Source organism: Mastacembelus armatus, chromosome 3 (genome assembly GCF_900324485.2).
Source record: "Mastacembelus armatus chromosome 3, fMasArm1.2, whole genome shotgun sequence".
Classification (NCBI taxonomy): Eukaryota; Metazoa; Chordata; class Actinopteri; order Synbranchiformes; family Mastacembelidae; genus Mastacembelus; species Mastacembelus armatus.
This window is the reverse complement of record NC_046635.1, coordinates 21,037,888-21,054,463: the sequence shown is the minus strand read 5'-3', so window position 1 is coordinate 21,054,463 and position 16,576 is coordinate 21,037,888. Positions and strand designations below refer to the sequence as shown.

The following is a 16,576-nucleotide window of genomic DNA, read 5'->3' as shown; positions in this document are numbered from 1 at the left end:
TCATGGAAACAAAAAAGGGAGGTGGTTTCACACAGAAAAACATCTGGGCAAGGTCAAGGTTAGTGCAAACTGTTCTCACTGAGAGCAAAAATTATATTTCCACAATAGACAATAGGCCCTATTCAGAAGTGTTTCAGTTATACTAAAGTAAGGTGGATTAGGTCACTTGAGGGTAAACATTTTAATTTCTCTAACAGAAACTTTGTTCTGGCATAAAAGTGCTAAATGATGCCACCAACACAAATTTCTAGCAACGTTGTTCCTATACTGAATTTTGACAAGGCAGGTTTTCATACTGTTGATTGGATTATGTGCCCTTAAGGACTTGGTTACAGTTATTACTTTGTGCAGATACCAAAACAAAAAAAGTGCTATCTCTGTAGTCTTCAGCAAAATATTAATATCTAATAAATATACAATAAAAATGATATGCTTTAAAAAGAAAAGTGCAGCTGAACTGAGATCCTGAATATTCATTGAATCATAAACAGGCTGGAAAGCACCGTAACTATGGCCAGAATTAGCAGACCTGCTGGTCTATGTTGATCTCTGGAGGAGAGATTTGGCAGACTTCTCAGGTCAGGAGGCCTGAAGACCAGCCTGCAGGGGTTCTCTGCCTTTTTGAAAGGGATCTGGATCTCACTGGGCTGGTTCGTACTTAACTGATCACGGACCTGAGGGAGATACAGTGAGGCTAGATGGAGGTTAAATATAAAACGCAACAGTTGTTGAGTGTGTGTCGTAAAAGTATCTTAAACCTGCAGTAAAAAGAAAGTTTATCATATAATATGATATTACTCAATTAATCTTACAAGGTCAACAACACCTCTGTTTAATATAAAAATACATTATTTAGAGCAGAGCTTAAAAAATGGCAACATTTCTTAAAATGCTAAAGTGGTTAGTGTGCAGGTAAAAATGCCTTTTGTTTTAGGAAAAAAATACAATATGTATAGTCCAATATTTGATAGACACTAACGACAAGGTACACGCTAGGGACATTTTCTACCACACATAGACACTATTACCCTTCGCTACAGCTGGAATACTCCATTGCTAATGATGTGGAGTGCAAATATTCCTTTCATCTAACTTGCTAACCTTCATTTAACAGAAAATGCTGTTGTTGGAAATAAAACACATTTATCTTCTGGCTCACCCTCTCAACCTCCTCAAATACTCGCAGGAAGTTCCCTCGCAGTACATCAGCCAGCTCACTCTCAGTCCAGTTCCTCTGCAGGATTTCCTGGATCAGAGCAGGATATTTTGACACATCCTCTAACCCCTCAGGAAAACTGTTGATAAAAAATATATATATATATATTCACATGGATATTTCTTTTGCCAAAGGTATTGCTCAATTTGACATTCTTGTGTTATTTAAAAAAAAAATACTTAAGCTCTGCAATATTATTTGTTTTGTGATAGTTCTGCTTGGAATAGATTTGTGTCTGTGTGCAGGGAATAAAACAGATATGCCCACCATTCTACAGTAAATCTACTGCAGCACCCTCTCTTTATACCTGTTAGCAGCATACAGGTATTGATTTTTACCATTTTTCAGTCTGTTGACAGCTGAGACAGCCAAATTGTTGATATCATGACAGGATAACAAAAGCATGAACTGATCTGGTTCAAAAAAAAAAAAGAAAACCTCTGAAAAATGCTGTCTGAGTACCAGACACAAATGTGTACCCTACAGGCTCTCTTTGATTTCTTTGTGCGATTACTGCATGTTAGTTGAAGCATTAAGGTAACCACAGTACTGTAGATTTGCTTTTAGCAAACAGAATGTCCATTTGCCTTTTACTTGGTACATTCTAGTTATTGGTATGTTACAATGAGTATTTCTTACCTCATAGCACCATCAAAGTCCCCTCCAATCCCTATTGACTCAGCTCCAATCACCTCTTTAATGTGGTCAAAATGATCTGTAAAACCCAGGTGGAATAATAAAAATAAAGTCAGATATAAGAAACAGAAGCTGCAGGACTTAATACTTGAATCTTAAAAAGGATGCCTCACCAGCCACTTGAGAAATGCTGGCCTTATCCCTGCAGGAAATGAATCTGCTGTGGAGATTTACCATGATCAACCCTCGGTTCTTTTTCTGAAACACGACACACAGTTGTCACACATGAAGAAGCATGAAAAATAAGCTATGTTTGGATGCAAATACCCTACATTCCTGTCTCATTTACCTTCATTAGTTATGGTGGTAAATATGATAAACATCATGTTCATCCATGCCTTACTGCAAACTTTAAGCCTGTGCTGTATCAAACTCACCAGCCTGCTTTGTAGCAAACATACCCAGAAATCTGTAATAATCATAAATAATAAACATTCCTGCTCATGAAGGATCTGAGGCCAGAGCTAAGTTGAGGTTAAATAAATCAATATTCATATTCTTACAGCTTGTAGATGTTCAATCTTCATCTACTGCAACAATAGGTTGATTTACTGTACATGCCTAATATTATTAACAAGCAATAAAAACTCAGTGTGTTAGTTTTTTAGGGAGGGTATATGTTAGACAACATGCTGTTGCATTGCCAACAAGAGAAAGAATTTGGCTAGAAGGCCACTGGCTTAATAAAGCTATAATTGCACTCCTTGTGCACATTTTTATACTAAAGTGAATGTGCAGTGTACTGAGTTTGGTATTCTTTCCATTGCACAGGAAATGCTTACGGCAATATGTTGTCGCTTACCATAGATTAAATATACTGGTAGTTATATTCAAAAAGAAACAGAGAGAACTTAATCTAACTGCTGTTTCAATGGATAAATAATAATAAAAAAAAGCTTGTGGTGAAGGAGAACGTTCTTTCTTTAAAAGTAAAGGACATTTGAATAAAACCAGACATTCTAGGCTTAAGAGGTGAAAATAGAGGTTAGAGTACTAACAATTAAAACTGAATGGACACACACTATAAGCGGTTTAGGAATATATTCAGAAAAGAGATGGGGGAAGGAGATAAAAATACATTAAAAAAATACATAAAAAATACACTGAGATTTGATTAGTAAATGATCAACTGTATCATAAGCAAGATAAAGAAGTATGTTTACTGTGAGTCTCCCCCACAGCACCAAGATAAAAGCAAATCAACTAGAGAATGGTGGAAAGTACGCAGGAGCTATGGCTCGTAAAAAACATCAAACTTTAAGTGATTACATTATGCTGGAGGAAAAGCACTCATGGTTAGTGGTATCTACCAGTTGGGATGTTTTTGTTTTTTTTATGCTGTGAATCCTTATTTTCTTTTGAAAACCCTGCACTACACATTCAACTGACTGCCAGTGATAACAAACGAAAATACACAAAGTGCAGTTGATCTAATGTAAGTCTTAAATTTCATCCAGTGTGTCAGTGTCATGCACTTTGTGCATACTTGCTTGTGTGCATGGTGATACTGGAAAGTAAATTAGTGGGAAACAAACATGATAGGAAGTGTAGATATGGCACAATAAAAACTGAGCAATTACTTGATTTCCTGACCTCGCAAATACATTCATAGGGTTTATAATGGTTTATAAGTGGGCTGAAATAGAATGACTGGTTAACAGGGGAAATCTATTCATAAATTTTTGATTATGTTGATACACAAAAAGTTAGTGAAAATATATGGCAGGTCCTCTGTCAATGATATGAATAAAAATTATAATTTAAATGAATGAACCAGTGAATTGATTGATAAGACTAAGAAACTAAGAAAACAAACAAGCAAGCGATTAATCACTCGGTAAATTGGTTTCCTCACCAGCTCGTGCAGCAGCCAGTCAGGTACATTGCGGCTGTGGTTACAGATGGAGTAGGAAGCTGAATGGCTAAAAATAACAGGAGCCTTAGAATGGTTCAGCACAGCCCTGGCTGTGTCCCACGAAGCATGGGAGAGGTCCACTATCATTCCAAGTCTGTTCATCTCCTCCACCACGGCCTCAAATACACATTGAAAAAAGCATTTAATGAGGTGTTTACCATATTGTAGGAAGGAAGGAAGTCATCTCAGCTAAGAGCAAGAGATTGAGATTGATATAAATACATATACTGTAGCAGTCAAGGGTGTCCTACATGGTGCTTTCAAGAGAGCCAGTGGAATAGGAAACACTTTATTAAGAAGTCTGTGATTTCACAATGACCAGTTTACATTTACTCCTGTAATAAACAAATACATGTTAAAGTACATGAATATTTGGGTTATATCAGTTCTTCTCTAAACAGGCTCTTGACAACATAACATTTCCTATGCACAACATTAATCATCTTTAATAAGAGGGTGCGATTTCCTTAGCACAGTCCATTATCGGAGTTTCAAATGACTGACTACTCATTTTAAATATACAGTCAGAACCACAACCAGGTTAACTGCCAAGTACATCAAAATGAATTTGTTTTGTGGATGTGGTAGACCACTGTTTGAAAAATATATTAAATAGGTAAAAAAGTACTGCAAGATAGATAATAGATACAAAAATAAGAAACCAAATATAGACAAGAGCTCTATGTTAAATATATACTGTACATATGGGAAGTTAAAAGTTAAACAAGACTTCACAGTATACAAAAACAGACAGGCTGAGGTAATACATGTGCATATTGTGCAAGTGTGCAACAAGTTCGTAGGTTCCCCAAAAGTCTAGCCAAAATTTGGCATACTGACATACTGGCATTCTGCTCTGTCGGATGTGATACATGACACAATTGTGCAGCTGATTTTACTGAATATCAGGCTTACCTTCCCAAAGTCTGTCAGGCTGTCTTTCTCTCTTTGATACACACTATAATGTTTTGAGGATGACTCTGCCCTGTATTGAAAAAAATCATTCAAGTCAAGTGCATCACTATCAGAAAATGTAAAATATATGCAAATATTACGGTAGCAAATGTAGGGCATCTGAATAGAGGTGCGGCACATTCAGCTTCATACACTGTCCAGTTTCAGAGAGAACATGAATAGAGGTTAATTTGCATAGAAGGAAAAATGTAAACATGTTTGACATTTCCAATCAGTCACATCTTTTTTAGTTTAAAAATGGTACAGTATCTTATTCACTAACATGCACTTTAACAAGGACATTACATTTAGCCATTTAACTTATGAACACATGAACACATAAGAGAAAATCATAAGTAAAGTATTAGAAAAACAGTGCAGTATCCTACAGTGCAGCTACACATGACTAAATAAGGGTACCTACATATCCAATACTTTGTATAGTTGAAATTTGCCTGCATTGCCATCCATCCCTTTCTCTAGTACTGATAATCATGTGAAGTGATTTTCACTGATACATAAGAACTGAAAAATCTAAAAATAAAATTATCCAGGAAAACTCCACTGAGTGGTCATTTTTCAACAGCAATAGCAATTTTTTTACCTTAAAGAAAGTTCAGGACATGCAATATATATACGATTGATGTAGCACTCTGTTTCAAATTTAGCACTGAGGATAATTTTGTTAATTACCAGGGTGTATTGCAGGTATGTGTTAAAGCCATGGAGCGAACTCCAAGTTGGTAAAACATTCGTAGGGCTGGCAGGCTGCTGTCAATGGAGTGTCCCCCCTCAATGCTTATTAGACATGCTATCTTATGCCTTGTCTCAGAATTCCTGAGTTCTGCAATGACACATATACAACATATACACATGATTAACCCAAAACCAATCAAAACACTAATTATCCATCATTTTTAATTGTCAAACAAAAAAATTCTGCATGTTTTGAAAAGTAAATTACTTATTAGAGAGTGTTTAACACTCCATTATTGCCATATAGTAATAAACATCTTATAATGATGCATAGATTTACAAATATGGATCTTAAAAAAAATGACATATGGGATAAAATACTTCTTCAGCACACAGATTTATGACTATACTTTCATCTAAATCTGCACTACCACACTAGAAATCAGACAAATTATTATTTATTATTTGTATTTATATTTATTATTATTATTATTATTATTATTTTCTTTCTCTCTTGTATTTTTCTATAGATCTATCCTGCACTTCCGTCATAAGGTGTGCTATACCTTGAGCAGATGTGACCAGCTCAAACTCCTTATATTCAGTGCACATGCGTCTGATCACATCTACTTGTTCCAGTGTCAGTCTCACTGCATCCTTGTCTTGGGCCCCGCACAGCACATAGGCTGCAAACATCTGACAAAGGCATATAGTTATAACACAAGAGAACAGAAGAGACGCTGTAGTAACTGAGGTTGCTGTCACTGTGGGTTCAACCTTTTTTACAACATAAATTTAGTAGAGGCTTCTCCTTCAGGTTTGTGATTTTTTTTATTAGGCTACTCTGGCATAAAATCCACATTTTAGAACAGAGCAGCATTAAATTACATTACCTGTGCCTGTACTTGACCTGCTTGAAGACGGGTGATGTCGGTGGCCACTATGCTGACATTATGAAGGTCAATGTGGCTCAGGCGATTGCTGTGATGTATCCTCAGCTGGAGAGCTAGGTCATTATGACTGGTAGATGGAGAGAGAGAGATTGTGTGAGGAAAGCGGGACAGATTGACTGAAGAAGGATTTTAATTTCATTTATTTATTTCTTGGATGAGACTTGTGTGGGAAAGACACGAAACAGCCTTTACCCATCAATAAGAGGAGATCTGGACATCAAGTCTTGCACTCTTTCTGACTCAGAGTACCCGCATATGAAAATCCACAGAAAGTAGAGTACCATCAGCTGCCCGAGGGACTGCATCCAGATGGTATTTAAAGCAACTTGTGCAGTTTTCCTAGAAAGCATATTCTTAAAAGGGAAAACACACCTGTACCCAGAAACACACAAAAAATAAACCTTAAATAAATAAATAAACATATAGTGGGTTTATTTCTAGTATACAACGACTACTTTGGATTTAGAATTAATACAGATATGACAGAACACACAAGATCCTTTCCGATTTGACTGCAGCAACAAATAGTCTAGGAATAAAACATTACAGCATCATAAATGTACTACCCTATATCTCATGCTATTTTAAGTCCTACTAGGAATACACTCCACTATAACAGAGGAGATTAAAATACCCCAAGGTATGATGGGATCGAGTATTCTCACTCTGTCTGAACAGAGACAGAATAAGTCTGCATACATAAATACTATTAAGACCAGTAGATTGAATATGTATATATAAAGACTTACCAGGCAGGGCGGGGTTAAAAGCTTCTTCTTCACAAGCTGGTTTAACAAAAACAACTGCAACCCATCACAACTTCCTAGCTCTACGCCCCAAACAAATGCAGAACAAATGTATATACACCCGCTGCGTTCAGGTTCTGCTGGGTAAAATATCCATAAACGTTTCCTGAAATCCCGCTGTGTTTACACAACAAACAGATGTTGTTTAGCGTCGCCACTGAAATAACAGTGGTAATTATATACTTCCTCTACCAAATAAATCTTTATGTTTCAAACTTGCCATGAGCAGTGCTATTTGTCCAAGTTATTTAGATTGAACCGTGGCGTCTATAGGAGTTACAACTTTAAGAGGAGACTTTGAAAGCACCGTTGGATTAAATGGATTTAATGCCGCCATCTGTTGGTACGATGTCACCGTAAAAGGCCTCGGGCTGGTCTAGAAAGTTTCCTGCCATGCATTACTTATTAAGCGTTGTGACATTTGACTTTAGTTGTGACGATTACGCTCAAGTCACTGAGCTATGTTTATGTTTCGTGAAATTCGTTGTTTGAAAACACATAAGTAGCTACTGGGCAGATTTCTAGACTATCTCTGAATCTGCAACTCAACGATAAAACTGTGTGAAAATGCCAGTGACGCTCAATGGAGGCAGAGCACTTGAAAATGACACAGGTAAACAACAGCTCGAAGGACCATAGAGATAAATAAACCTAATATAAAACAAAATATTTCATTTTCATGAGCTACCGTGAGTTAAAGACGTTTGTGTTTGCACAGACAGACATTTGAAAAACCTTTGCTAAAATTTTAGCTAAACTCAAAAACTCAGTTCACAGCAGACAGATTGGTTAGAGCACAGATGTGGGTAGTTACTGCACCAATGTTACTACTATTTTATGTTATTGGAGAAAAAAATACCAGTACTTTCCACAGCCCTTACTAAATACTACATAGTTTCTATGGTCTGCTGTAATGTTAGCTACAGTACATTCATGCCAAGGTCAAGTTCATTTGACTTACATAAGGTGCTAACTAAGGATTGTTCTTTTAGGGAACTGGAGGCCTGTACCTGCTCTTAAAACACTGTGTTTTTCTGAAGATAAATTTGGAGTTTGACAATAGCAGCGCAACAGGAACAGGCCAGGAACAAGATGTGGAGGTAAGATGCATTTATCTGTTAAAGGTATCAAGTTTTAATTATTTTGAGCCCCCTAAAATGCTATTGATTGCATGAGATGCTTTTCAAATTATAAACGCATTAGCTGATCATGTGTTTATGATAATTGTTTTGTCTTGAGCAGTTCTTTTACTCACTGTGGAAGGAGGAAAACATTTGTTGTGTGTAAATAGTTTCACAAATAGTTTGGTTTCTGTTTATTTCCATTATAGCAAAGTGTTTAACTGGGATTTGTAGGACTGCATGTGATGCAAAATGACTAATGACAGTGGTTCTGTTAGTCCCCTGCATCATATCTGTTGCTGTAGTATTTGGTAGGGATAAATGGCTGCAGATTGTTAATCTTGCACACTACATTGTTGTCATCTGTGCCCTGGGGCAGATTCTACTATGATCAGTTTAGCCAGTGTGTATCTTTGTATCATTGCCATGGTGTAAATGAAAATGGCAGGATGGAGTGTGTTAGACAATCTAATTTCAGTATGTGTTAGGGTTAACTTACTGCTGCCCGAATCTTGTTCAAGAGGAGTAAATACATTTAGGCATTACTAAACTGGAGCATCACCTTGGTTAAAATGCTTTGCTTTTTCTTAACAAGAATCTGGCCTGTAAAGACACATACAATATGTGAAGCTTACATTACAATCTGGACTGAATACCAAGGTCCAGAGTAGATAAAACAACGGTTTTACATCGGTTTGAAACTTTGCCTAGCTTATGCTTAATGAATCCAGCCAGTTTTGGATTGTGCAAATGTGAATTAGTCTAGTGTTGACGGGGAGCATCAGGGTGCCACAATTGAATTTCAATTAATTTCAGTGGTAAGATGTGAAGCCTGATTCTGTGGTCCACCCACTGAGATTTGGCCTTGTAGTCTGTAATGAGGAGAACGATTCGCCTCTGATTGGAGCACCCCACTGCTTCAATGGAGGAATCACGACTGTGTTGATATTACTCTACCAATCCTCCTGCTGTGAGGAGTGGACCCCCAACTGACACTGTTTGAATTCAAATTAACCAAATCATTTAGTCATATTGTCGACCATGGTGTGGAAATTTGACTGGTAACACGAGAGATAAAAATCTGTCACATTAAACTGACGCTTCACAGTTTGATAAAGGAGCTTGAGCCAAATTCTTATTAGTGTAGTTGGCTGCTACATTTGTTTTAAATAATGTAGTTGAAAATGTGGGTCTGGGGTGAAGTCACTATTAGCAGAGTCACCTCGGATAAGTGATTTTCTAAATAAAGATTCTTTTCTTTTTAAAACGCTGAATGAAGCAGTCCTGAGATTGCTTCATAAAGAATCACTTTGAATGACACAGAGAGAAAAAGAACTACTCGTGACAAATACAACTGCCTTCAGGTGTTTTTTTTTTTTTTTTTTTTAACCATGTCTAGCAGAAAAATAAATTGTGGAAATTTAGATTGTGCCACTTTTAATATTAGGAAAAACTAAATTTTGAATGACTGAAGAAGTACATGTAATATTCTGATTTAAATCCCCCTGCAAAAATTCATAAAAACATAATTATTCTTTTAATTTAAATGCTTTGGTAATCAAAATGCAAATTAACAGCCAATGTTGTATTTAAAATTATAGCTCTTCTGAGGAGAAGGTGCAAATGTATATAAAATACTTCACTGGCTAAGTAATTAGGCTGTAGTCAACACTGCTATATTTGAAACATACTGATTGGACATAAGGTGTTGTAGTCTCTGTGTTCCCGAAGTTACTCGACATTTGCAGAAGGCTGTTTAGAACTTTGTTGTTCCAAATGTGAGATGCTTAAGACAACTACTGTGTTTTCTTTTTAATGATTATGGTCTTGAAAGGGGTATCCAATTACTACAATAAAATCTAGAGTCAGCAGTTGTTCATCACTTTATCAGTACTGAGTAGATGGCTAGAAAATATTATGTGAGCCAAGATCACATGCTTTAACTTCTGATTAACCCATTATTTAGGGGATTTAAATTACATTAAACACTGCAGATTTGTGTATTCCCCATATTGTACAGGTGCACATTTTTCATGAGGGGTCAGAGGACAAAAGCTGTTCAAGATGTTTAATCTTTTCCAGCTCATCATTATAGTGTTTTCTTTGATTTTCAGTAAAATCTGCGATATCTCTCCTCCTTTTCTTGTGTGTCACATAACATAGGAGCCTTCCATTATAACTTCCATTGTTTAAGCTATTTATGGTGGAGGCCCTCTCTTAATTTAGAGGGAATGGTGATTAAAGGGACTGGTGACCTGTCCAGTGTGTACCCCTGCCTTTCACTCGAAGAGAGCTGGGATAGGCTCCAGCAGATCCCTGTGACCCTTAATAGGAATTAGTGGGTATAGGTGATGGATGGATGGAGGTGATCAAAGAGTAGAATGTAGTCTTTGCACTTGAAACTAAAGCAGGAGACAATCATTTCAATACGCTACTATTCATATTCACATTATTAAACAATACGAAAAAAAACCATGGCCCACAGCTCTTGCGATTATGTACTATTATACATGCTGTTAAACATTTTTAAAACACAAGGTTATTATATGCATATACTGCTGGCTGATTCTGTGACCATGTCATTTGGTTGTGCAAACCTTGTAATGCTCGGGGCAATAAATGTCTGTCAAATATGCCAAAAATAGCAACCTTGAACAAGGAGAGGTATAATTTTTCTGCAGCTGACTTTGAATTTAGGGGTCCACTAGAGGGCAGCAACAGCCAGAACAAACCTTATTGGTTTTCTTCACCTTTGTATTGTAAGTTCATCCTTCATGTGAGAAAATTAATCAAATGCCTGTATAATACGCAAACCTGACAGGTGTATGCATACTATTCAACACATAAATAAATGCATAAATAATTTGAAGTGGTGGAAAAAGATCTGTAAAGTGAATGTTCCTTATGAATGCCTTACGAATTTTAAATTCTAACAGCACAATGCAGCTGTCACAAGCTTTATGCATGTTATATGTAATGTTTTTTTGAAAAATGGTCTTTATTTAGTGTACGTTGTGCCCTCATTTTCTGTTAGGGCTTTTACAACAACACCAAAGACATTTTGGTCTTCAAACTTCTCATTTCTTTTGCCCTGGATTCTGGCAACCCTGTAGTCAGTGTTCATTATCTGCTCTTACAGCTTTGACTTCAGCACAGCAATTACATCCTCAGCTGCGCTGATTAATCCAACATGGAGGCATTTCACAAAATGGTTTTGAAAAGACATTTCCAGACACTTACCAGGGAGTAGCTGTGGCATGGCTTGTTTATGCAGATAAACCAGAGTCAGTCACGTTGCAATAAGATGTTTTCAGTGGCTGCTTAAGTGTTCTCTTAACCTCTTGTGTACACTGTATGGGAAACAATACACAGTTTGGGAAGTGATTCATTTAATCTATTTTACTTCTGACACAAAATGGAGGTCTGCCTGATGTCATGTTTGGGTAATGTATGTTTCTCTATTGTTGAACATATTCCCTCTGTGGCCATCCCTTAATATGTCTCCACTGCTCTCTGCTTAACTGCTTAACCTTCCATTCTCTCCTGGCAATCACATAATCAATCACTGTCCCATTACTTGACAAGGCAGACAAAGAGAGTGTATGAGTGAGAAAAACCTTTTGGCCTGTCTTGACAAGCAAGAGGAATGTCGACTTCAGAAGGCTAACACAGGCAGAAAACACAGGCCCAGTAAATATTCAATTTAAAGGATTCCCAGATAAGGCGAGTTGAAAAATTGAGGCAGCACCCATTCTTCTAGATAAGAGAAGACGGAGCCATCTGGAGGCTGGGAGATAGCGAACTCCCACGCCATCCCAGAGACCTCACTCTCATCTGCTGCAGCGGCAGAGAAGGAAAAAAATAAAGTGCCAACACTTTCATTATGTTAACTTCAAAATGAATTTATTCACATTCAATGCATGTAGTTATTGGCTTTGGTAAACAGAAGGTTACAGTTCTGTGCCATAATAAATATCAAATGATTGGTCAGTCTTAACATAATTCTGTCCTTCTTTAAAGATTTAACAACTAAATAAATATTTAGTAACAAAAATGTAACTATTCTTCCTAATATAATATGACTATTTTTCTAACAGAGGTTTTACCCACAAAATCCAGTGAAATTTTTTTTTCACTAAGTATAATTATACAGAGTGAAATAGTATAGTGTGTTTTAGGCCTAGTCCTGTATCTCCCCAAATCCACCTTGACTTTGAAAACAAACAATATTGGCAAAATGGACTTCGAGACTGTGAGTAACCTTGCCCACACTCCTATAATGCACTTTGTTGATTCCTCCACCATGCTATTTTGTGCCAGCCACATTGGATTTAGCTCTGGGATAATGCTTTTGTCAGTCTGTTTTATCTGTTCTCTCACTCAGGTACGCTATGCTGTTATCCCTAATTACCCCACTGCATTTTATACTTGGCCCAGAATTCTTAATGCTTGATAACAGATGCAAGTCGATTTGAAATTTACTTACTGAGGCAATATTTTTCTGACCTGCATTGCAGACAGACTGTCCCTTAGGCTTTTGGGTAAAAGCTGTTAACTCTGTGATAACAATGACCTGAAGTGATAACCTCCCAGCAGGCTTGGGGACCTACAGTTTGCTACATATATACTGTATTTGCAGTCACAGCATTTCTTATTCAACCTTGGGCACTCTGCTGTGCTCTGATTCATTTAATGGGATCGAGAGGGAGGTTAATCACCATATCCTCCATAGACTGTTGAAGTGCTGGTCACTATATGAAATATTACAATTTGGATTCCATTGAAAGACAAATTTCAACATAAATGCCAACAGAGCAAACTTTCACTTTTTCTCTATTTTAAGCCATAATAGAATTGCCCCCCCCCCCCCCCCCCAGTCACAAGTTAACTTTGATTCATTTACTTTAGGTGGCTAATATCTGCGTTGGCAGATTTTCATTAAGATTAACAGCAAAAGCCTCAGTCAAAGTTCCACTTGTCGAAGTTATTATCCCCAGAAGACACATGTAATTAAGTGGGATTTTTTTTGTATCCAAAAAAAAGTATTTGGATATAATAATTCTCAAGAAGGTTTATTGGTTGAGGACAAGTGTTCAAAGAAATATAGAAATTTTTAATCCGTAAAATTCAATACATGCGCGAACACAGTGTTCTGCTCGGAGGTGAATTTCGATCTAATTGCCATAGTTGTCTGCAGCATCCAGTTAAGGTTCAGCAATTACTCAGAGCTACCTTCTTTGCAACTCAAATGGTTTTTACGTAGTGTGAAAATGCAGAGAGGTAATGCATAAAAAATGCCAACTGGAGAAAGTCTGCACCCATTTCATTTATTATGTCAGTCAACTACAAGTGCATAATATTACTGTGAAAACCTGGCTCTTTTTAGATCATATTATTTTCAATATTAGTTTGCTTGAGAAATGGTAGAATACAGTGGAGCAGGTAGATGCTATACAATAGATATGGTGGGTGTGTAGGACTAGGCTGAAAGGGGAATGAGTGTAGTACATTGTCTTGGTTTCATATTTTACAGGAACAGTGTAGTGTAAAGCTCTGTCAAACCTAGTTTTAATCCTTTACTGTGTTATGTGATGTTATGTTGTTATCTTAATGATTATCTGTGCCTGTATTTTTGCCCTAAGCATTTCTGTCAGGCTGAGTTGGTTTGGGAGCTGTGCCTTATCAACAGCTTTGTCATTAAATCAGCTTTTTCTACAGACAAATTTCACTGCCGCTAGTCTTATCAAAAGATCAGCACACTGTGATTTTCTGTTCAATCAGACCCTTGCAAATTCAGTGATGTATGAATAAGAAAGATGAAATACAAAACAAAATTTCCATTGGAAAAAACAATTTATTTAATTCTGTTTTCATGAGAGTTAATGATCAGACAAATAAAACTGGTATGTTTGCATTTATCATATCATCAATGGCTTTAAGCTGTTTTTATTTTATGTTCTTGGGTCTACCTTATGTATTTTTAAAGGCTACACTTAAGAGCATGGAGGAATGAAGATGATTGTGACATAATGCTAATACATAAATTTGTCCACAGGCTGCAGATAGCCTAGTTCATGGAAACCTGTGTAATGCATGGCTTTTTCTTTTGCCAGTGTAAAATGGGATGTGAGTCTGTTAAAGATTTTATAGAATGATATACACGTCGTCATAAGTTTGGGATTTGAGAGACCAAGTTGAGCGTGTCAAAAACACATCCCATAAATGCTGAATGTATTGTATGTACAGAGGCAAGCTTTTAGGGCCCAGTCAAACTGACCTCTGGAGGGTGGAATTGCTACTCAGATCTTCTGAGAAAGCACTGTTCTGTCTGAGTGAGTGTTCTGATTGTCTCAGCATTGTGCTTGAGTGGAGGGCAGCGCCAAATGAACTCATTTGATTCAATCCTCTTCACTGTTTGACACTGGTTTAGCCAGTCATTGAGGAGGGAGTACTGAGACTCCTTCCCCGAGACACACTCTTTTACTGTGCATGAAACTGCTGTATGGCAAAGCTCCAAAAGGTCTCTTGCTTGCTGTCTGAGAAGCAGATTCGGTACCCTCTTTCTCCTCCCACAATGCACTGAGGGTCTCCGGAGGTTGATAGCCTGGTTCCTGGGGATCCAGTGGGTCTTTGGAAAGGAGGATGCTGATGGAGGGCACAGTCCTGTGCACAGTCATTTCAGAGGTCCCCTCTTCAGTACTCTCCCATACCTCTTTTACCACCTTGTACCGCAATTTGGTCAGCTGGTGCAGAGATCCCACTTTTCGTTTCATGATCTCAGCACAGGTGATGGTCTTTGTGACAGCACGGCCTGACCCAGTGAAGACAACCTGCCTGAGTCCAGCACCACTCACATCTCCTCCACTTACACCCTTTTCTCCCTGCATCCGTGCCATTGCAAATCCCATTAAGTTGCGGATCTTACTTCCCTCCTTCACGCGCATCTCAAGAACCCCAGTGGCCAGTCCTGGAAAAGGACAGGGGCTCTCCTCCTCAGTTCGGCAAACTTTCTTGAACCCTTCCTGCCCTAATTTGAGTGCACGGGGAGGAACTAGAACTGGTGCTGGCTTCAGTGGGCTAGAAATGTTGACCACTGCTGGCTGGCCATTATTGTTGTAAGTTTGATCCTGGTAGACAGGGCACGTCCCTGGGTTTACTCCATTCTCCATTTGGACTGGCCTGTTCATGTCGAGTCCTGGGTGGGGCCTGACAATGTCTCCGGTCAGGTACTGGTTCTGGCTGGTGACCACTCCACACCCTGTAAACATTTTTGCTGTCCTCAGTGTTCCACTGCAATGTCAGTCCAGACACACATTCTTTCCTTATGGAAAAGAGCACAGCATAATTTTCATATGTGGCACTTTTCTGTCCCTCCAGTCAACAGCTGTAAAGTTTCAAGACTTCATATAAGAAATATTACCCACTCCCCAGGAGCATTATCAGTGAAGTCTTTAATGCTCCCTCTCAGAAAGAGCTGGAGAAATAAGATAAACGCCGGGCTGGTGAATTAAGAGCACTGTCGGGACCATTCAAGATGTTCTTTAAAGAGCATCTCAATTTCATATCACAAATGACTGTTTGGAAAGTGCTCTGGAGATGGATAAAAATAATAAAACATACTAAGCTAAATTATACTCTGTCCTCCATTTGTATGTATTTCATATGGTGCTTTTATCCTTAATAGCTGCAAAATATATGAAGTACTTTGTTGCTTCTTCTTTAACAAAACTTTTGTACACAGACACTAAAAGCTCAAATTAAGACGCCACCTTTTTCTTTATGATCCAGTCCAGCGCTGTTGATTTTGATCTGCTGATCGTGTCGCCTTCAACTCAAATTGACCACTTGGGTTGTCCAGTTGTTAAGTTCCACCTCCTGTTTTGGACTCCTTGATGTTTTACTTCAGCTTGAGTAGGTATGCGTCTCCTCTGTTTGTGGTCATCATGGTATCCTCTATAGGTGAAGCCTGGAGTATAGAGTTATGCGCCTGGGGTGTCCTCCCTAGAGCTCTGTCTTGTCTCCAGTGTGCTCTGGGAAGCTTGTTCTGTTCCCCACAAAGAGACATAAGGGACAGGAGCTGCCTCACAAATGCTCACCGGAGGAGTGTCTGTGTGGTTGAGGGGGAGCATGAGGGAAAGGGGAGACAGCCCTCTTAAAGGCGCAGGTCTTTTCATCTTTTAGATGAACAACCTCCCCTCCACAACTGTCATCTGAGGGAA

General features: G+C 38.0%; 2 protein-coding genes across 2 annotated transcripts; both read right to left on the bottom strand.

Moving 5' to 3' along the window:
• Positions 1 to 81: 81 nt before the first annotated feature.
• Positions 82 to 7,306, bottom strand: dpep2 (dipeptidase 2). Its single transcript, XM_026294271.1, has 11 exons — positions 7,180 to 7,306; positions 6,623 to 6,802; positions 6,371 to 6,497; positions 6,044 to 6,173; positions 5,475 to 5,625; positions 4,743 to 4,812; positions 3,768 to 3,944; positions 2,026 to 2,110; positions 1,856 to 1,931; positions 1,160 to 1,295; positions 82 to 674 (listed from the first exon to the last, which is right to left on the bottom strand). Exons 2-11 carry the CDS (start codon positions 6,778 to 6,780, stop codon positions 474 to 476), a joined length of 1,311 nt encoding a protein of 436 aa, XP_026150056.1. The 5' UTR covers positions 6,781 to 6,802; positions 7,180 to 7,306; the 3' UTR covers positions 82 to 473.
• Positions 7,307 to 14,769: 7,463 nt separating this feature from the next.
• LOC113122606 (uncharacterized) lies at positions 14,770 to 16,369 on the bottom strand. Its single transcript, XM_026294063.1, has 2 exons — positions 16,127 to 16,369; positions 14,770 to 15,678 (listed from the first exon to the last, which is right to left on the bottom strand). Exon 2 carries the CDS (start codon positions 15,623 to 15,625, stop codon positions 14,792 to 14,794), a length of 834 nt encoding a protein of 277 aa, XP_026149848.1. The 5' UTR covers positions 15,626 to 15,678; positions 16,127 to 16,369; the 3' UTR covers positions 14,770 to 14,791.
• Positions 16,370 to 16,576: the final 207 nt, after the last annotated feature.